The sequence below is a fragment of the Oncorhynchus mykiss genome, chromosome 1 (genome assembly GCF_057628025.1).
Source record: "Oncorhynchus mykiss isolate SJ-2025 chromosome 1, ASM5762802v1, whole genome shotgun sequence".
Classification (NCBI taxonomy): domain Eukaryota; kingdom Metazoa; phylum Chordata; class Actinopteri; order Salmoniformes; family Salmonidae; genus Oncorhynchus; species Oncorhynchus mykiss.
The window spans coordinates 4,421,076-4,444,325 of NC_143022.1; the positions used below are offsets into that span (position 1 = coordinate 4,421,076).

At 44.8% G+C, this 23,250-nt stretch overlaps 1 protein-coding gene across 2 annotated transcripts in view; it reads right to left on the minus strand.

Annotated features, from left to right (window-relative positions):
• Positions 1 to 5,430: 5,430 nt before the first annotated feature.
• Positions 5,431 to 23,250, minus strand: part of LOC110524778 (receptor like tyrosine kinase) — a 118,348-nt gene continuing 100,528 nt past the window's right edge. For both annotated transcript variants that reach the window (XM_036982788.2, XM_036982740.2), the window contains 7 exons: positions 23,054 to 23,140; positions 21,638 to 21,707; positions 18,780 to 18,912; positions 15,655 to 15,764; positions 12,922 to 13,081; positions 11,254 to 11,390; positions 5,431 to 7,209 (listed from right to left, as the gene is read on the minus strand). In XM_036982788.2, coding sequence (XP_036838683.2) covers positions 7,098 to 7,209; positions 11,254 to 11,390; positions 12,922 to 13,081; positions 15,655 to 15,764; positions 18,780 to 18,912; positions 21,638 to 21,707; positions 23,054 to 23,140 — 809 coding nt within the window. In that variant the 3' untranslated portion in view covers positions 5,431 to 7,097. The remainder of the gene's footprint in view (positions 7,210 to 11,253; positions 11,391 to 12,921; positions 13,082 to 15,654; positions 15,765 to 18,779; positions 18,913 to 21,637; positions 21,708 to 23,053; positions 23,141 to 23,250) is intronic.

Consider the following 23,250-nt stretch of genomic DNA (forward strand, 5'->3'; position numbering starts at 1 on the left):
TATGGTGGATTTATCAGTGGTGACAGTGTTTCCTATCTTCAGTGCAGTGGGCAGCCGGGAGGAGGTGTTCTTATTCTCCATGGACTTTACAGTGTCCCAGAACTTTTTTGAGTTAGTGTTGCAAGAAGCAAATTTCTGCTTGAAAAAGCTAGCCTTGGCTTTTCTAACTGCCTGTGTATAATGGTTTCTAGCTTCCCTGAACAGCTGCATATCACGGGGGCTGTTCGATGCTAATGCAGAACGCCATAGGATGTTTTTGTGTTGGTTAAGGGCAGTCAGGTCTGGGGAGAACCAAGGGCTATATCTGTTCCTGGTTCTAAATTTCTTGAATGGGGCATGTTTATTTAAGATGGTTAGGAAGGCTTTTTTTTTAAATATCCAGGCATCCTCTACTGACGGGATGAGGTCAATATCCTTCCAGGATACCCCGGCCAGGTCGATTAGAAAGGCCTGCTCGCTGAAGTGTTTCAGGGAGCGTTTTACAGTGATGAGAGGAGGTCGTTTGACCGCTGACCCATTACGGATGCAGGCAATGAGGCAGTGATCGCTGAGATCTTGGTTGAAGACAGCAGAGGTGTATTTAGAGGGGAAGTTGGTTAGGATGATATCTATGAGGGTGCCCGTGTTTAAGGCTTTGGGGAGGTACCTGGTAGGTTCATTGATAATTTGTGTGAGATTGAGGGCATCAAGTTTAGATTGTAGGATGGCTGGGGTGTTAAGCATGTTCCAGTTTAGGTCGCCTAGCAGCACGAGCTCTGAAGATAGATGGGGGGCAATCAGTTCACATATGGTGTCCAGAGCACAGCTGGGGGCAGAGGGTGGTCTATAGCAGGCGGCAACGGTGAGAGACTTGTTTTTAGAGAGGTGGATTTTTAAAAGTAGAAGTTCAAATTGTTTGGGTACAGACCTGGATAGTAGGACAGAACTCTGCAGGCTATCTTTGCAGTAGATTGCAACACCGCCCCCTTTGGCAGTTCTATCTTGTCTGAAAATGTTGTAGTTTGGAATTAAAATGTCTGAATTTTTGGTGGTCTTCCTAAGCCAGGATTCAGACACAGCTAGAACATCCGGGTTGGCAGAGTGTGCTAAAGCAGTGAATAGAACAAACTTAGGGAGGAGGCTTCTAATGTTAACATGCATGAAACCAAGGCTATTACGGTTACAGAAGTCGTCAAAAGAGAGCGCCTGGGGAATAGGAGTGGAGCTAGGCACTGCAGGGCCTGGATTCACCTCTACATCGCCAGAGGAACATAGGAGGAGTAGAATAAGGGTGCGGCTAAAAGCAATAAGAATTGGTCGTCTAGAACGTCTGGAACAGAGAGTAAAAGGAGGTTTCTGGGGGCGATAAAATAGCATCAAGGTATAATGTACAGACAAAGGTAAGGTAGGATGTGAATACAGTGGAGGTAAACCTAGGTATTGAGTGATGAAGAGAGAGATATTGTCTCTAGAAACATCATTGAAACCAGGAGATGTCATTGCATGTGTGGGTGGTGGAACTAATAGGTTGGATAAGGTATAGTGAGCAGGACTAGAGGCTCTACAGCAGGGGTGTCAAAGTCAAATGGACGGAGGGCCAAATAAAAAAATCAGCTACAAGACGAGGGCCGGACTGTTCGAATGTTCATTGAAACATTTTTAAATGACGCATATAGTCTAGTGAACCTAATTGAACCTACTGAAAACCTAACAAATATATTACAATATGATCAGATAAATAAAGCAATATTTTCTTATGGCTCTGTCAGTAATCTTTAATTTTCAACAGACACAAAAGACAAATTTCCTTTATATAAATATCCCCATAACATGAACATTAAATGAAAGAAACCGGTATTCAAGGCACCATCAGTAGACTATATTTTCTATTTTAGCAAAAGTGGGCTAAATTTACTTCAAAGAAAAAACAATAATAGCAATTTTCTATCATCCACTCAACTGAAATATTTTTAAAATATAATTGGATTGAAATACAAAAAAATAAAGTGCAAAAATCTATTAATCAAAAACAACACTTTGTTTAAGGAGAAGTAACATGCAGTGAAAACAAATATTAAATTTTAACTTTTAAACTTGAACTGAGTAAAAACTCTAAATATGTGATTGCACAGTAATGTTCACTTGTTTGAGGTTGAGGGTGATACTTGGTGGTGTCCCATCTTTTCCACAAGTTCATCAATGTTCGGGGTAAGGCTCTGAGCTGAAGAAATCCTCAGAATTGAGTGGAGGTGTTCAGCAGTAAGTCGACTTCTGTGTGATGTTTTGTTCAGGTTCATCAAAGAAAACAGTTGTTCACACAGGTATGTGCTGCCAAACATAGACAACGTTTGAGCAGCCTGGATGCGCAGCTGGGGCATTGTGCCGGGGAGGAAACGGGCGAACTCCGCAGCACCCACTGCCGCATATTTTGCCCTCAGTGCATCATTGCATTGGAGGTCAATCAACTCCATTTGGAGGTTTGGTGGTGAGCTTTCCACGTCAACAGCAAATGGGTTACCGAGCAGTTCCAACCTGCTTTTTTGTGCTTCAAAGTCAGCAAATCGGCGTCGAAAGTCAGCGGCAAGCATACCTATTTTATCAGCCAACTGTGTGCTCGGGAACGCACTGGTAGAGAGCTTCTCTTTCATGGTCTGGCAGCTGGGAAAGTGGCTCAAATTTTCTTTCCGCATCTGCGTCTCCCACAGAGTCAGTTTGGTTTTAAATGCCTTCACTGTACTGTACATATCAGAGATGACACGATCCCGACCCTGCAGCTGCAAGTTTATTGCATTCAGATGACTCGTAATGTCACACAGAAAAGCCATTTCACACAGAAACATTTCGTCTCGGAGTTGTGTTGTGTCTTTCCCTTTGCTGTCCAAGAACAGACAAATCTCCTCACGAAGCTCGAAACATCTTTGAAGCACCTTTCCCTGGCTTAGCCATCGCACCTCTGTGTGATAAGGCAAATCACCATGCTCCGTTTCTAACTCCGTCAGAAATGCCTTGAACTGGCGGTGATTCAAACCTTTGGCTCTGATAAAGTTAACTGTGCGCGTGATGATGCTCATTACATGCTCCATTTTCAAGGCTTTACCGCACAACGCTTCCTGGTGTATGATACAATGATAAGCTGTCAGCTCACCTGTCGCGTTTTCCTCTTGCATCTTTTCCCGTATCTTCGCCACCAGTCCGCTCCTGTGTCCACACATCGCAGGTGCTCCGTCGGTTGTCAAACCCACGAGTTTTTCCCAAGGCAGCTCCATCTCATTTACACATCTTGACACCTCTTCATACAAATCATGCCCCGTAGTTGTGCCATGCATAGGACGTAAAGCCAAAAACTCCTCTGTCACGCTTAGGTTGGAGTCCACTCCGCGGATGAAAATTGACAACTGGGCAATGTCAGAAATGTCGGTGCTCTCATCCACAGCCAAGGAATATGCAATAAAATCTTTTCCCTTTTTCACAAGCTGCTCTTTTAGATTGATGGACAACTGGTCTACTCTCTCGGCAATGGTGTTTCTGCTCAGACTCACATTTAAAAAGAGTTGCCTTTTTTCTGGGCAAACTTCGTCACAAACTTTAATCATGCAGTTTTTGATGAAATCCCCCTCCGTAAATGGCCGGGCTGATTTAGCGATCTCTTCTGCCAAAATAAAACTGGCCTTGACAGTTGCGTCCGCGTGTGTGTCCGCGTGTTTCGTTTCATAATGTCGTCTCAGATTATACTCTTTCAGTACCGCCACACTTTCTCCACACAGAAGACACACAGGTTTTCCAGCTACCTTCGTGAACATATACTCCGACTCCCACCTTGTTTGAAACCCCCGGTTCTCAGTATCCACCTTCCGTTTTGCCATTTTTGATGGGTATCTGAAAGTTAATTTTACTGTGATGCTGACGACTGCTGTGCCAATAAATATTGAAATGAAGCAGCCTACTGCTCGGTGCGTCACCTTTGCATTGTGGGAAATGTAGTATTGGTGCGTGTAAAAGATCTGCGGGCTGCCGGCTTGCTGCGGGCCGGTTCTAATAATAAATCAAGATCATCCCAGGGGCCGTAAAAAACCTTCTTGCGGGCCGGATGTGGCCCGCGGGCCTTGACTCTGACATATGTGCTCTACAGTGAAATAAGCCAATAAACACTAACCAGAACAGCAATGGACAAGACATATTGACATTAAGGAGAGGCATGCTTAGTCGAGTGATCAAAAAGGTCCAGTGAGTGGAGAGGTTGGTTGAGGGTCACGGCGATTTAGACAGCTAGCCAGGCCAACCGGTAGCAAGCTAGCATAGGATGGAGTCTGTTGTTAGCCACCTCTTGCGTTCGGTCAGTAGATTAGTGGGGTTCCGTGAGGTAGAGGGGACTAATCCAAATCACACAACAACAACAAAAATAAGAACAATAGATATAGTTATAGAGGCCCGAGAAGAAAACATAATAATAATAAAAATAAATAAATTGTCCGATTGTCTATTCAGATAGCAGCCGGTAAGACAGCTAACGGTTAGCGGGCCGCAGATGGGCGTTCAGGTAACGTCGCGACAGAGGAGCCAGCCGGATCTCATTCAGGTAGATAACGTCGGCAGTCCAGTTGTGAAGGCCCGGTGGGCTCCGCGTAGGCAGTGAAACGGGTCCGGATAGGTGACTGCAGCCCAGGAGTGAATGATGGAACTCAGGAGTGATTGACGGAGCTGGCTAGCACCGGAACAATCGATGTTTGCTCCGGAATCGATGAAAGCCGACTGTCACACGGATAGCAGCTAGCTAGCTGTGAGATCCGGGTATGAATGTCCAGAGAGCAGTTGAAATCCAGGGACATGGAGAGAAAAATTGGTCCGGTATGTTCCGTTCCGAGCCGCGCTGCGCCGTACAAAACTGGTGATAGATTTTCGATAGATTTTCGAGCTAAAGGATAGCTGATGACCACAAACCGTTGTTAGCTGAATACTAACGATTTGCCAGTAAAGAAGCTAACTAGCTTCTGATTAGCTTCTGGATTAGCTTCTGGGCTAGCTCCTGGCTAGCTACTAGCTAGTTTCTGGCTAGCTTCTTGGAGTTTCTGGCTAGCTTCTTGGAGGATTACAGATCTGAGGTAAATAATACTTTTTTATAAATATAAATTGGTGAGGCGGGTTGCAGGAGAGTGTTTAGAAGATGAGTTGATGGAAAATAAAAATAAAATGTATGTGAAAAAAGTTGTAAATATATATATATATATATATATACAGGACACGACAAGACGAGGACAAAAGACGTCTGAACTGCTATGCGATCTTGGAGAATACATGATACATTATAATACATTATAGTGAACTGCTTCGTACCAGAGCTCTATGGGCCCAAAGTAGTGCGCTATAAAAGTGAAGATGAACCAGTCTTTGAAATAAAACGAGTCAAACTACATATCAAAACAGACCACACGAATAAGAAAAATTAAAAGCCTGTTTATTTTCAAGGGTCCCAGTTTAATTTGAATTTCAGTTGACAGAATGAACACCCTTTAATTTAACATGCAGTGATCTTGAAGACAAATCAGGCAGATTTTTGGATGTGAAAATAAGATTAGGCCATGACGTTGCCAGGTTGGTGTGATATTGCTCTGGTCAAAGGGCTCAGCATGAACAAGCAGCACATAACGCCTTGGACCAGAGCTTGGCCATAATGTTGCCAGGTTGGTGTGATATTGCTCTGGTCAAAGGGCTCAGCATGAACAAGCAACACGTCACGCCTTGGACCAGAGCTTGGCCATAATGTTGCCAGGGTTTGGCAATGTAGTTGCCAGATTTGCAGTTATTCTGATTTTCACAGTGATTATTAGTGTTCTAGTATAAATTCAAATTTTCTCATTCTCAAAACAGCGTGTGTTTGGGCAACCTGGGTTTTGTTCTGACAGAACCGTCAAAGTCAAAAACAAGGAAGAATAACAATAATAAATGATGATGATGATGATGATCAAAACCTTGTTAGATATTCCTTCCTCAGATATTTGTGAGATTGGAATTGACGGTTGTGATCATGAACATCCAAAAGGAGAACGATGGTGGATAACAGCAACCATTAGCATACATCTCTGAAATCCATTAGCGGTATGTAGTGTACCGCCGCAGGCCTGTAGCAGGCACCCAGGCTGGTCTACTGACTTGAACTGATGCTGAGGAGATCAGTGTCGTCGGCTACGCCAGCCGCTCCATTGGCATGTCTCCCAAGGAAGAGGGAAACTAATGTGTGTAGTACAAATGTTCAGTAGGGTCCTTCACGAACAGACGAGACAAGGGACAAACAACACAAGTCATTATCCACAAGATGTCCAGCAGATTAGATCTGCTTAGGCCTTGGCGACTGACCGCGTCGATCCCCCCGAGAAAGCCTTCCGTACCTACCTTGAGTTTACCACGCCATGACAGAAAGAAACAAGCATCTCTATAGTACACAGACAATATATAGTGCACCACATTAGACCAGAGGTCTATGTGGAGGCCAATGTAGGGGACTAGGGTACAATTTGAGAAGCAAACCCTCTGTCCACTTTGGTACCCTACCACTGTACTGTACATTAAAGCTTAATCTGGTGTCTTTGTCATCCTCTCACTGAAAACAGATCTACAACCACAAATGAACATCTCTAATTCTCTAAAAAACAACATATTAGCATGGTGTGTCTTTAAAAACAGGTCCTCAGAGCGTAGTCGTTAGGAAAATGGCGGCGACGACTTGTTGGCACATTTTTTTACCAAAAGAGTGATGTGTGCAGTGACGTCCTTGTGGGGTTCTTTTTCATAGTGAGGGTATAGGTCTATTCTTGTGATGCATGCTGGGAAATATGACGACCTCAGAAAAGAGAATCCTTGGTACTTGGCTGAGAGAACAGCTTGAAGCCTCCACAAATCCCAGAAATACCAATTACTTCCACTTTGACGACACAACGGAAATGTGATTCAACTACATACAAAAAATAATAATCTATACTTTACAAAACATTGTCATGATGATGAAAGTCTGTTCTTTCTTTTTAATAAGGCACAAGGTTTGTAAATGTATTCCTCATGGTTCAGTAACTCCTGGGCCTGCTGGTCCTTCGGGCCTGATCCGTACAGAAGCCTGGGGCTAGATTTTACACGTATGCCCCCAACGCTGCATGGAACTCCGTCAGACACTGGACCAGCTGCTGGAACTTAGGCCTCTCCTCTGGATCAAGGGCCCAGCAACACGCCATCACCGCAAACCTACAGAGAGAACGAGAGAGAGAGAGAGAAAAAACAGAGAACTAGCTAGGTCAGCAAGGGCACTCACACAAGCCATTTAGACCAGCTCATCGCACAGTTTATGCTGAATCGAAACCCAGAAGGACTTCAACATGTGATCTAAATAGCAGAACATGTACAAACAATGTTTTCAAAATCTGCTGATCACATAACAATATTTGGGAATTTAAGGCTCACAGTCCCAAGGACACTCACTACCATACTATCATTGGTGCAGTACCAACACAATACACCATACCCTCATTGGTGCAGTACCAACACAATACACCATACCCTCATTGGTGCAGTACCACAGGTTACCATACCATCATTGGTGCAGTACCAACACAATACACCATACCATCATTGGTGCAGTACCAACACAATACACCATACCCTCATTGGTGCAGTACCAACACAATACACCATACCCTCATTGGTGCAGTACCAACACAATACACCATACCATCATTGGTGCAGTACCAACACAATACACCATACCATCATTGGTGCAGTACCAACACAATACACCATACCATCATTGGTGCAGTACCAACACAATACACCATACCCTCATTGGTGCAGTACCAACACAATACACCATACCCTCATTGGTGCAGTACCAACACAATACACCATACCACCATTGGTGCAGTACCACAGGTTACCATACCATCATTGGTGCAGTACCAACACAATACACCATACCATCATTGGTGCAGTACCAACACAATACACCATACCCTCATTGGTGCAGTACCAACACAATACACCATACCATCATTGGTGCAGTACCAACACAATACACCATACCATCATTGGTGCAGTACCAACACAATACACCATACCTTCATTGGTGCAGTACCAACACAATACACCATACCCTCATTGGTGCAGTACCAACACAATACACCATACCCTCATTGGTGCAGTACCAACACAATACACCATACCATCATTGGGGCAGTACCAACACAATACACCATACCATCATTGGTGCAGTACCACAGGTTATCATACCATCATTGGTGCAGTACCACAGGTTACCATACCATCATTGGTGCAGTACCAACACAATACACCATACCATCATTGGGGCAGTACCACAGGTTACCATACCATCATTGGGGCAGTACCAACACAATACGCCATACCATCATTGGGGCAGTACCACTGGTTACCATACCATCATTGGTGCAGTACCAACACAATACACCATACCATCATTGGTGCAGTACCACAGGTTACCATACCATCATTGGTGCAGTACCACAGGTTACCATACCATCATTGGTGCAGTACCAACACAATACACCATACCATCATTGGTGCAGTACCACAGGTTACCATACCATCATTGGTGCAGTACCACAGGTTACCATACCATCATTGGTGCAGTACCACAGGTTACCATACCATCATTGGTGCAGTACCAACACAATACACCATACCCTCATTGGTGCAGTACCACAGGTTACCATACCATCATTGGTGCAGTACCACAGGTTACCATACCATCATTGGTGCAGTACCACAGGTTACCATACCATCATTGGTGCAGTACCAACACAATACACCATACCATCATTGGTGCAGTACCACAGGTTACCATACCATCATTGGTGCAGTACCAACACAATACACCATACCATCATTGGTGCAGTACCACAGGTTACCATACCCTCATTGGTGCAGTACCAACACAATACACCATACCATCATTGGTGCAGTACCAACACAATACACCATACCCTCATTGGGGCAGTACCACAGGTTACCATACCCTCATTGGTGCAGTACCAACACAATACACCATACCATCATTGGTGCAGTACCAACACAATACACCATACCCTCATTGGTGCAGTACCAACACAATACACCATACCATCATTGGTGCAGTACCAACACAATACACCATACCATCATTGGTGCAGTACCAACACAATACACCATACTATCATTGGTGCAGTACCACAGGTTACCATACCATCATTGGTGCAGTACCACGGGTTACCATACCATCATTGGTGCAGTACCACGGGTTACCATACCATCATTGGTGCAGTACCACGGGTTACCATACCATCATTGGTGCAGTACCACAGGTTACCATACCCTCATTGGTGCAGTACCACAGGTTACCATACCATCATTGGTGCAGTACCACAGGTTACCATACCATCATTGGTGCAGTACCAACACAATACACCATACCATCATACCTGCATCCCTCAAGGTCTATTCTTCTCTATTTTGGTGGAAAGATCCAATTCAACACTGTTTCTGAAGTATGTTCAGCTCCCTCGATAACCGTCGTTACAACATCTCCTCTGCTGGTGGCCGCTCATCCAACTGTAAATCATATAGGTTTACAACATCTCCTCTGCTGGTGGCCGCTCATCCAACTGTAAATCATATAGGTTTACAACATCTCCTCTGCTGGTGGCCGCTCATCCAACTGTAAATCATATAGGTTTACAACATCTCCTCTGCTGGTGGCCACTCATCCAACTGTAAATCATATAGGTTTACAACATCTCCTCTGCTGGCGGCCACTCATCCAACTGTAAATCATATAGGTTTACAACATCTCCTCTGCTGGCGGCCGCTCATCCAACTGTAAATCATATAGGTTTACAACATCTCCTCTGCTGGTGGCCGCTCATCCAACTGTAAATCATATAGGTTTGTCTTGGGGACAATAAACGGAAAACGGCCACAGGCGGTATCCCAAATGCCACACTATTCCCTAATTAGGGCGCTGGTTGAGCCCTGACCCTTTGTGGTTCCTTCCGTTCGTTCCAAATGGCCCCCTATGCCCTACAGATCATTGTGTTTGACACTACGTAGTGCACTTCATCGGCTATAGGGTGGAATTTGGAATGCATGGCAGGAACCACAAGGTCAGGGTAAGACTCAGTAATGAATGATGTTGATAGATGGACGACTGGCTGCTGCTGGGCTGTAACGGTCCATAAAACATGGAAACAGAGACTCCTTGTGTGTCCATCTGGAGGGTTCCCACAGTCAACCCTCTGGAGGGTTCCCACAGTCAACCCTCTGGAGGGTTCCCACAGTCAACCCTCTGAAGGTTTCCCACAGTCAACCCTCTGAAGGTTTCCCACAGTCAACCCTCTGGAGGGTTCCCACAGTCAACCCTCTGGAGGGTTCCCACAGTCAACCCTCTGGAGGGTTCCCACAGTCAACCCTCTGGAGGGTTCCCACAGTCAACCCTCTGGAGGGTTCCCACAGTCAACCCTCTGGGGGGTTCCCACAGTCAACCCTCTGGGGGGTTCCCACAGTCAACCCTCTGGGGGGTTCCCACAGTCAACCCTCTGGAGGGTTCCCACAGTCAACCCTCTGGAGGGTTCCCACAGTCAACCCTCTGGAGGGTTCCCACAGTCAACCCTCTGGAGGGTTCCCACAGTCAACCCTCTGGAGGGTTCCCACAGTCAACCCTCTGGTTCCCACAGTCAACCCTCTGGAGGGTTCCTACAGTCAACCCTCTGGAGGGTTCCCACAGTCAACCCTCTGGAGGGTTCCCACAGTCAACCCTTAGGAGGGTCCCCACAGTCAACCCTCTGGAGGGTTCCCACAGTCAACCATCTGGAGGGTTCCTACAGTCAACCATCTGGAGGGTTCCCACAGTCAACCATCTGGAAGGTTCCTACAACCATCTGGAGGGTTCCCACAGTCAACCATCTGGAGGGTTCCTACAGTCAACCATCTGGAGGGCTCCTACAGTCAACCATCTGGAGGGCTCCTACAGTCAACCATCTGGAGGGTTCCCACAGTCAACCATCTGGAGGGTTCCTACAGTCAACCTACAGTCAACCTACAGTCAACCCTGTGGAGGGTTCCTACAGTCAATCCTGTGGAGGGTTCCCACAGTCAACCATCTGGAGGGTTCCTACAGTCAACCTACAGTCAACCCTGTGGAGGGTTCCTACAGTCAACCTACAGTCAACCCGTTGTGTTTCAGTTAAATCGGGACAGTTGATTGGCCCCAGCTGTTTTACTTACAGTTCATCGGGACAGTTGATTGGCTGTGCTATTCTGTATCCATCCTTCAGATAGGCTGCCATCTCGAAGGGGTCGATGTCGACGTAGGGGGTCTGTCCCAAGGTCATCAACTCCCACAGGGTCACACCAAACGCCCACTGAGGAACAGGGACAAGGTCAGAGGTTAGACAACAAGCTCAGAGGTTATAGGTCAGACCACAGACTATAGAAATAAAAATGACCAGAATGTATGTCTGAGGGGTTTTTCTCGTTCTAGTATTTCTTTTAATTTGGGATGGACAGTCATCCATATGACCAACAAGACAGGATGACACATACAGTAAGTCATATGTATTGTGTGCCAGCTCTACTGACCATTGTTTCTGTGCAACATTAGCTACATATGTAGGCAGACGAACACAAACTAGGACTCGGAAACAGCTGGAAAAAACACCCCCCCACAAAGTATCTGCAATACATATGATTATAATCAGGTGGTATTGTGTTAAAGCAATGCGTTATGTTAGGGTCAAGGTGTCTCGGTGTGAGATCAGTGTCAAAGGAAAGTCATGTTCTGTCCAGCCTGCACAGCACAGCACCAACGGTTTGAACAAAAGCATTCCACTGACACAAAGCAAGGAAATATAGCCGGAAAAATGCACACCAACTTCAGAAAACGTTGCTGTTAAAAGTTTTTGATAAGGGCCGTCTCCCTCTGGACACTGCAGTGCTTGGAAACAGGAAGACATCAGAACCGTGGTAGCTACTGGCTACAACTCTCAACATACTGAATCAATCGAACTTCAGCTTTTAAGCCATTTCCAAACAACAGAACACGAGAAGACTAGTCCAGTAGAGTATAAATATGAACGGCAATCATTATAAACATAATTATGGTTTTGGAACCAAGTCACCGATTCATTCATCAGTCATCTTCAGAAGATTGGCCAGTGTTCTACAAAGACCATAAAACAACAGGAGTTCAACCAGAAGCTCATTGGGAGAGGTAGACAGACTTGAGACACACGCTCTGTGAAAAAATATCCCTCTGACATCAATGAAAGATTTAGGAGAAAGTCTGAGGTGTTATCTTCACTGTGTGACTCAGCACTTGAGAGTCATTGTGACGTGACTGTGTGTGAGTGTGTGTGTGTGTGTGTGTGTGTGTGTGTGTCTGACTCATTCTATAAATGTAGAATCCCATGAAACCTGAGCTAGCTTCCTGACTGTCTACAGTAGTTTGCTGACTGTCTACAGTAGCTTCCTGACTGTCTACAGTAGCTTCCTGACTGTCTACAGTAGCTTGCTGACTGTCTACAGTAGCTTGCTGACTGTCTACAGTAGCTTGCTGACTGTCTACAGTAGCTTGCTGACTGTCTACAATAGCTTCCTGACTGTCTACAGTAGCTTCCTGACTGTCTACAGTAGTTTGCTGACTGTCTACAGTAGCTTCCTGACTGTCTACAGTAGTTTCCTGACTGTCTACAGTAGCTTCCTGACTGTCTACAGTAGCTTCCTGAATGTCTACAGTAGCTTCCTGACTGTCTACAGTAGCTTCCTGACTGTCTACAGTAGCTTCCTGAATGTCTACAGTAGCTTCCTGAATGTCTACAGTAGCTTCCTGACTGTCTACAGGAGCTTTCTGACTGTCTACAGTAGCTGCGTGTGTGTGTGTGTGTGTGTTCTCACCACATCACTAGCACTAGAGAAGTCATGGTTGAGCAGGCTCTCCAGGGCCATCCAGCGGACTGGTCTGTTCTCGTTGTCTCCCAGACAGTGGTAGTCCATAGGGAACAGGTCTCTGGACAGGGCGTTGTCACAGATCTTCACCTGCATGCTGTCGTCAATACTACCAGGGAGGAGGGGAGAACAAGGTTAACCTTCTACAATAGACTTTATATGACACGAATACAATGGGTTGTAGAATTCACTGTGAAATGCTTTGAGACCTTCCCTGCGATGTAGAGTAACAAAATAATTATATTGTAACAAGAGGAATGAAATAAAATACGCAAGAATGGAGCTATATACAGGAAGTACCAGATCAATGTGGATCTATATACAGGGAGTACCAGATCAATGTGGAGCTATATACAGGGAGTACCAGTACCAAGTCAATGTGGAGCTATATACAGGAAGTACCAGTACCAAGTCAATGTGGAGCTATATACAGGAAGTACCAGTACCAAGTCAATGTGGAGCTATATACAGGAAGTACCAGTACCAGATCAATGTGGATCTATATACAGGGAGTACCAGATCAATGTGGAGCTATATACAGGGAGTACCAGTACCAAGTCAATGTGGAGCTATATACAGGAAGTACCAGTACCAAGTCAATGTGGAGCTATATACAGGAAGTACCAGATCAATGTGGAGCTATATACAGGAAGTACCAGATCAATGTGGAGCTATATACAGGGAGTACCAGTACCAGATCAATGTGGAGCTATATACAGGAAGTACCAGATCAATGTGGAGCTATATACAGGAAGTACCAGATCAATGTGGAGCTATATACAGGAAGTACCAGATCAATGTGGATCTATATACAGGGAGTACCAGATCAATGTGGATCTATATACAGGAAGTACCAGATCAATGTGGAGCTATATACAGGAAGTACCAGATCAATGTGGATCTATATACAGGAAGTACCAGTACCAGATCAATGTGGAGCTATATACAGGAAGTACCAGATCAATGTGGAGCTATATACAGGAAGTACCAGATCAATGTGGAGCTATATACAGGAAGTACCAGATCAATGTGGATCTATATACAGGAAGTACCAGTACCAGATCAATGTGGAGCTATATACAGGAAGTACCAGATCAATGTGGATCTATATACAGGGAGTATCATATCAATGTGGAGCTATATACAGGAAGTTCCAGATCAATGTGGAGCTATATACATGGAGTACCAGATCAATGTGGAGCTATATACAGGGAGTACCAGATCAATGTGCAGGGGCACTATGTATTTGAGGTAGATAGAGTGCATTCAAACTGAAATATCACATTTACATAAGTATTCAGACCCTTCACTCTGTACTTTGTTGAAGAACCTTTGGCAGTGATTACAGCCTCGAGTCTTCTTTGACTTTCAAGAATTTTAAAGTTTCTTCAAGTGCAGTCTCAAAAACCATCAAGCATTATGATGAAACTGGCTCTTATGAGGACCGCCACAGGAAAGGAAGACCCAGAGTTACCTCTGCTGCAGAGGATGAGTTCATTAGAGTTACCAGCCTCAGAAATTGCAGACCAAATAAATGCTTCACAGAGTTCAAGTTACAGACACATCTCAACATCAACTGTTGAGAGGAGACTGTGTGAATCAGGCCTTCATGGTCGAATTGCTGCAAAGAAACCACTACTAAAGGACACCAATAAGAAGAAGAGACTTGCTTGGGCCAAGAAACACGAGCAATGGACATTAGACTGGAGGAAATCTGTCCTTTGGTCTGATGAGTCCAAATTTGAGATGCTTGGTTCCAACCACCTTGTCTTTGTGAGACGCAGAGTAAGTGAACGGATTATCTCTGCATGTGTGGTTCCCACCGTGAAGCATGGAGGAAGAGGTGTGATGGTGCTTTGCTGGTGACACTGTTGGTGATTTATTTAGAATTCAAGGCACAATTAACCAGCATGGCTACCACATCATTCTGCAGCGATACACCATCCCATCAGGTTTGCGCTTAATGGGACTATCATTTGTTTTTTAACAGGACAATGACTCAACACACCTCCAGTCTATGTAAGGGCTATTTGACCAAGAAGGAGATTGGATGGCGTATTGCATCAGATGACCTGGCCGCCACAACCACCCGACATCAACCCAATTGAGATGGTTTGTGATGAGTTGGACCGCAGAGTGAAGGAAAGCAGCCAACAAATGCTCAGCATATGTGGGAACTACTTCAAGACTGTTGGAAAAGCATTCCAGGTGAAGCTGGTTGAGAGAATGCCAAGAGAGTGCAAAGCTGTCATCAAGGTAAAGGGTGGCAACTTTGAAGAATCTAAACTATATTTGGATTGGTTTAACACTTTTCTGGTTACTACGTGATTCCATATGTTTTATTTCATAGTTGTGATGTCTTCACTATTATTCTACAATGTAGAAAATAGTAAAAACAATAGAAGAACCCTTGAATGAGTAGCCATGTCCAAACTTCTGACTGGCACTGTATAAATTCTATGTGTCTTATTGATCTAGAGCCAGGAACGCAATTTTCATATTTGTATCAATGATGATAATGAATAAATGGACCTAAATTAAACAAAACTTTGGGGTAGAACTCTTCGCAGAATATACAAATCCATCAACACTCAATACAACAATAGTTGATACTCAACACTTTCTGTAGGTTTTAAAAAAAATGGTATATTAGCACGAGAAGGGCCGTCATGAGATACTCACACACAGTTCCTGGAGGCCAGGTCTTTGTGGATGACCTCTCTTCTGGACAGGTAGCTCATCCCGCATGCTATCTGTATCGCCATGTGGACTAAGTCCTGCTGGGAGATGGCCTAGAGAGGGAGGAGAGAAAATAAGCACATTTCCATATATATTATACACACACACACCGATAGATGGAGAGCAAGAGACACCGAGAGAAAGACAAATCAAATTGTATTTGTCACATACACATGGTTAGCAGATGTTAATGCGAGTGTAGCAAAATGCTTGTGCTTCTAGTTCTGACAGTGCAGTAATATCTAACAAGTAATCTAACAATTCCCCAACAACTACCTAATACACACAAATCTAAAGGGGTGAATGAGAATATGTACATATAAATATATGGATGAGAGAGAAAGAGAGAGAGAAAGTCAGAGACAGAGAGAGAGAGCAAGAGAGAGGCCCAAAAGTGGATATTCAGAGGACTAGCCTGGTTGGTGAGCTTTTAAATCATTACAATTCCACTCCTACAGAGATTAAACCACCCCTACAGAAAATAAACCACCCCTACAGAGAATAAACCACCCCGACAGAGATTAAACCACCCCTACAGAGAATAAACCACCCCTACAGAGAATAAACCACCCCTACAGAGAATAAACCACCCCTATAGAGAATAAACCACCCCGACAGAGATTAAACCACCCCTACAGAGAATAAACCACCCCTACAGAGAATAAACCACCCCTACAGAGAATAAACCACCACTCCTACAGAGATTAAACCACCCCTACAGAGAATAAACCACCCCTATAGAGAATAAACCACCCCTACAGAGATTAAACCACCACTCCTACAGAGAATAAACCACCCCTGCAGAGAATAAACCACATCTACAGAGAATAAACCACCACCCCTACAGAGAATAAACCACCCCTATAGAGAATAAACCACCCCTACAGAGAATAAACCACCCCTATAGAGAATAAACCACCCCTACAGAGAATAAACCACCCCTATAGAGAATAAACCACCCCTATAGAGAATAAACCACCCCTACAGAGAATAAACCACCCCTACAGAGAATAAACCACCACTCCTACAGAGATTAAACCACCCCTACAGAGATTAAACCACCCTTACAGAGAATAAACCACCACTCCTACAGAGATTAAACCACCACTCCTACAGAGAATAAACCACCCCTATAGAGAATAAACCACCCCTATAGAGAATAAACCACCCCTACAGAGAATAAACCACCCCTATAGAGAATAAACCACCCCTCCTACAGAGATTAAACCACCCCTACAGAGAATAAACCACCCCTCCAGAGAATAAACCACCCCGACAGAGATTAAACCACCCCTACAGAGAATAAACCACCCCTACAGAGATTAAACCACCCTTACAGAGAATAAACCACCACTCCTACAGAGATTAAACCACCACTCCTACAGAGAATAAACCACCCCTACAGAGAATAAACCACCCCTACAGAGAATAAACCACCCCTATAGAGAATAAACCACCCCTCCTACAGAGATTAAACCACCCCTACAGAGAATAAACCACCCCTCCAGAGAATAAACCACCCTTACAGAGATTAAACCACCCCTACAGAGAATAAACCACCCCTACAGAGAATAAACCACCACTCCTACAGAGAATAAACCACCACTCCTACAGAGATTAAACCACCACTCCTACAGAGATTAAACCACCCCTACAGAGAATAAACCACCACCCCTACAGAGATTAAACCACCCCTACAGAGAATAAACCACCCCTATAGAGAATAAACCACCCCTACAGAGAATAAACCACCACTCCTACAGAGAATAAACCACCCCTACAGAGAATAAACCACCCCTACAGAGAATAAACCACCCCTCCTACAGATAGGTTGTCTATGGGGACGCACAATGTGTAGTGAGACAAGAGGAAACAGTCTGCTTCACGACCATCCTACTATCCGTCTGATTAGCCTGGGTGGCTTGACATCGGAGTTGAGACGTAGCTTAGCCTAGCGGTGTGTATATTAACAACAGACCAGGACTAAATACTGAAGCTTAGCCTAGCGGTGTGTACATTAACAACAGACCAGGACTAAATACTGAAGCTTAGCATAGCGGTGTGTACATTAACAGCAGGTCAGGACTAACTACTGTAGCTTAGTCTAGCGGTGTGTACATTAACAGCAGACCAGGACTAACTACTGTAGCTTAGCCTAGCGGTGTGTACATTAACAACAGGTCAGGACTAAATACTGAAGCTTAGCATAGCGGTGTGTACATTAACAGCAGGTCAGGACTAACTACTGTAGCTTAGTCTAGCGGTGTGTACATTAACAGCAGACCAGGACTAACTACTGTATCTTAGCCTAGCGGTGTGTACATTAACAGCAGACCAGGACTAACTACTGTAGCTTAGCCTAGCGGTGTGTACATTAACAGCAGACCAGGACTAACTACTGTAGCTTAGCCTAGCGGTGTGTACATTAACAGCAGACCAGGACTAACTACTGTAGCTTAGCCTAGCGGTGTGTACATTAACAGCAGGTCAGGACTAAATACTGTAGCTTAGTCTAGCGGTGTGTACATTAACAGCAGACCAGGACTAACTACTGTAGCTTAGCCTAGCGGTGTGTATATTAACAGCAGACCAGGACTAACTACTGTAGCTTAGCCTAGCGGTGTGTATATTAACAGCAGACCAGGACTAACTACTGTAGCTTAGCCTAGCGGTGTGTACATTAACAACAGGTCAGGACTAAATACTGAAGCTTAGCATAGCGGTGTGTACATTAACAGCAGACCAGGACTAACTACTGTAGCTTAGCCTAGCGGTGTGTACATTAACAGCAGACCAGGACTAACTACTGTAGCTTAGCCTAGCGGTGTGTACATTAACAGCAGACCAGGACTAGGAAGCTTTAACTTGTGATTGAAAATGATTCGGTATGTTTTCGTTGCTGCGCCTTAAATCAAAGCTTCCGTCTCCGCGTTAACACTGGCGGGATGACTGTAGTACAATAGTAGGACAATGGTGGGATGACTGTAGTACGACAGCAGTACTACGGCAGTACAGTGACAGGACGACGGTAGGATGACAGTAGGCCGGAGCCAGGGTTCGGGGCTCACCTGTGGGTTGTTGGCCTCGGCCAGCTTGCACTGTCTCAGGAACAGTTTGAGGTTACCCCAGTCCATATAGGGCAGTAATACCATAGGCTTCTCTCCTTCCTCTGTACACACATGACAGATGGGGAGCAGGTTCCTGGAGGACAGGACAACTGGGAGGTTAATAGGAAATAGGTAGGAGAGACAGGGAGGGAAAATACTGCACATATCAACTAGTCTATCTAGCAGAATTCAATGGTGACTGATAATAGAAGAGGGAGAGCAAGATAAAACACTACTACAATGACACGGATCCAGGTGTTTCTGGGGGGGGGGGGGGGGGGGGGGGCAAGATAACACACTACTAAAATGACACGTGAGTGGGGGGCTGGTAGGGGACGCAGAGAGAAGCAGGTGAGTGGGGGGCTGGTAGGGGACGCAGAGAGAAGCAGGTGAGTGGGGGGCTGGTAGGGGACGCAGAGAGAAGCAGGTGAGTGGGGGGCTGGTAGGGGACGCAGAGAGAAGCAGAGAGAAGCAGGTGAGTCGGGGGCTGGTAGGGGACGAAGAGAGAAGCAGATGAGTGGTAGGGGACGAAGAGAGAAGCAGGTGAGTGGGGGGGTGGTAGGGGACGCAGAGAGAAGCAGGTGAGTGGGGGGCTGGTAGGGGACGCAGAGAGAAGCAGGTGAGTCGGGGGCTGGTAGGGGACGAAGAGAGAAGCAGATGAGTGGTAGGGGACGAAAAGAGAAACAGGTGAGTGGGGGGCTGGTAGGGGATGCAGATGGCTGATTACAGCTGCCACACCTGATATGTGCATGATTGTGAAGTGGATCTGCTCATCAAAGAGACTAGTGGCAGTTGCTTAAATTCAACTGAACGCATCAACAAAACTGACTTTATAATCATTATAGCAGGCGCCAGCGGGTTCTTTAGATGGGTAGGGCTGAAAAAGTCGATACTATCATATAAACTGTACTACGGTATACTAAAATGATCATAAGCATCGTGACATTTTGTGATATTGCAGTATATCGTGAAACACTACAACAGGCATTAGAAACAATACGTTCCATTACACGGGTCACATTAGTTAACATCATTTAAACTAACATTCTACATTACCGTGGACATTATTGCATCACAATACCAGGCAGCCAATGAGCTTTGGGTTTTACCAGTCAAATTGCCAGGATTAGACGTTCCAAGCCCTTTTTATTTTCATTCTATTTCTGTGTGCTGCTGCATTGTGGGAAGTGTGTGTATGTGTGTGTGTGTGTGTGTGTGTGTGTGTGTGTGTGTGTGTGTGTGTGTGTGTGTCTTTGTCTTTCCTTTGACATGTTCCAGTCATAGCAGACCGGCAGACGGCGGTTTTTCACAGAACGAGGAACAACCTAAGAGTGACGATACAGTACGGGGAAGCCTATGACCCTCTCGTCAGGTTTCCATGGTAGCGCCTAATTCAAGGAAGCTATGTTGTTTACCTTTCAGCCACGGTAAACTGTATCGGCACGGCTAGAATGCTGTTTGAAGACCACGTTGGAAACAAGTGTTTTAATGAAAAATAAAAAAATGTATTAAAACAAATTATATATATATATATATTTTTTTTTTTTACCCAAATAAATTATATTAAATTCAACCAATCAGTATCCAGGATCCAAACAATCTGTTTTATAATAATGTAATCTTCAGTGTGGAGAAATCTAGCAGGAACCCAGGGTCTAAGGTCATTTCCAGTACAGGGGAAAGTTGGTTGTTATGACCATAGCATTAGAATGAATGTGTGGGATGATGACAGTCATTGCTGAGCAGACAGCTGAAAGACAGTGGAATCATTGCATAACACACTGACTTCCTGTAAGGTACGGACACTGACTTCCTGTAAGGTATGGACTGCATGACATGTCAAAATAAACAAACAAGGAAGCTAGGGGCTATATTCAATGTGCGGGACAAAATTGAGACTATGATTAAGAAGTTGGAGCTCTTCTCTGTCTACATTAATTAAGGACAACACACCGGTCTTTCCATCATTGTATGATTTTTTTATGTGTGCAAATTAACTCAAGCTTACGGACAATGTCAAATATGATAAAGCGAAGCACCTGAGTGAGTTGGGTGCGCAATTACCCAGGTACTTTCCCGAAACGGATGACACAAACAACAGGATTCGTTATCCCTTTCATGCCCTGCCTCCAGTCCACTTACTGATATCTGAACAAGAGAGCCTCATCGAAATCGCTACAGGCGGTTCTGTGAAATGTTTATTTAAAATCTGGGGCTGCGTTCAGAGTATCCTGCCTTGGCAAATCGCACTGTTAAGACATTGATGCCCTTTGCAACCACGTACCTATGTGAGAGTGGATTCTCGGCCCTCACAAGCATGACAACTAAATACAGGCACAGACTGTGTGTGGGAAAATGATTTAAGACAGACTCTCCAATACAACATTGCAGAGTTATGTGCATCCTTTCAAGCACACCCTTCTCATTAACTTGTGAGTTATTCGCAATTTTTGATGAACAAATAAGGTTTTATATGTAAGATGGTTAAATAAAGAGCAAAATTATTGATTATTATTATTTGTGCCCTGGTCCTATAAGAGCTCTTTGTCACTTCCCACGAGCCGGATTGTGACAAAAACTCACACTCATTCTTATGTTTAATAAATGTGTTGTATAGTGTGTGTGTGGCAGGCTTACAATGATGGCAAAAAAACAACATTTGAGAGTGCGCTGACCCTGACCCAGGGGGTACGGCAGCTGAAGGTTGAATGTTTGAAGGGGTACGGGGACTATAAGAAGTTTGGGAATCACTGGTCTATGGTACAGAAACAGCAGGTGGCCATCTGATCCTGTTGTGATGATTTGATCTGATTGATTACCTGTGATGAAGTCCTCGTAGTTTACAGCTCTCCGTAAGCATCATGGTCACCTGCACCTCAGATGCATGGTCTAACGAACGAGAGAAGAGAGTGAAAGAGAGAAGGAAGGACAAAAAAGGAGAAGACGAGAGACTCAAGTTTAGTCGTAGAAATTCCACAGAGCATAAATCTGGGGATACGTTAGAGTTTTTAAAGAACACTCAAAACTTAAGTTTCGGAAAGCAACCCCAAGAAAAAACAGTCCGTAGATAACGGGTGAGAGCCGTCTAAACCTTCTTGGCCAAGCTGAGCCATGAACATTCCTCCTGACCAAATCAAACACAATATAATATATATATATATATATATATATATATATATATATATTTTTTTTTAAAGGTCATGTCACAGTCTAACAGCCCTCTTGACAACACCATTCTATATTCTCCTAGAACAGCACCAGTCAGTGCTTTCCTGTGAGCGTTTATATCATCTTTAGTTGGAAACAGTGAGACGCTCGATTGACCCTTGCCAACCTGCACAGAAGCCCAAGACCTGGGTTCTATCAGTATTTACAATCTTTCAATACATTTCCCAATTGGCTCTAGTCTGCCTGAAGTGTCAGAGGGGCGGGGTTTGAACCCTCATTCTATTGGTTCCATTGTGCCGGCTAAGTTCAATAAAGCCCAGATAAAAGTTTTGAAATGATTTTGAATACTATTCGAACCCATATCTGCAGAGGGTCTAAATCTGGGAGAGAGGGAGTGGCCCTCTTTGGAAGCAGGCCCTCGGGGTCTGCCGGGAGGAAGAGGAGGAGGACAAAGCAGGACCCGGGTATGGTTGGCATGGGGGTGGGCACATTGTTCATGGTCTGGTACCCACCCTAGATAAACATGGAATTGCTAGAGGAGCTAGAGGGCAAAGGTCAGCTGGGAGGGACACGTGAACCTGAGAACGTCTGTGGGAAAGAGAGACTGTGTGGACTGTGGTTTTAACTGCTTACCTCAACCTGTTCTTCAACCTGCCGCGTGCTCACTGTACGGGGCAGTGGCGCACCTCAAAACATACACTTGTGCATTGATAACATTTTCTGGCACCTTGAATCACGCAACCACCTGCCCTTTGTTGAGTTTGAGAGGAGTCAAGTGGTCAAAGAGGTGAGAGCTTGCCTTACCCCCATCTAACCCTGACTCATAGCCTTGGGTTAACCTTGTGGTCTAATTTAATAGGTATGAGAGAATAGCCCAACTAAGAGCTGTTTTCTCAGCATCACCAGGAGATACAATGCAGACCACTCACATGCTGAGGAAAGAATGAGATAAGGCGATTGGTGTTTGGTGGGAAATTCAAACCATCAGCTAGTATAGAGGTAAGACAGACATAGACAGGGGAAAGAATGGGTTACAGACAGTGATGAGGGAATGAATGACTGCGTACCTTTTACAGTCTTCACAAAGCACTGCTTCTCCTTGGCCGGGTCCTTCTCGTCCAACAGAACACCATGGAAAATGCGGCCAAATGTTCCTGTGAAAGAACAGCACATCTTTTATTAGAGGTAGATGCCAATATAAATGTCTCACAACTGGTGTCCCCCAGGGCCCTGTAATAGGCCCTCTCCTGTTCGCACTACTGGT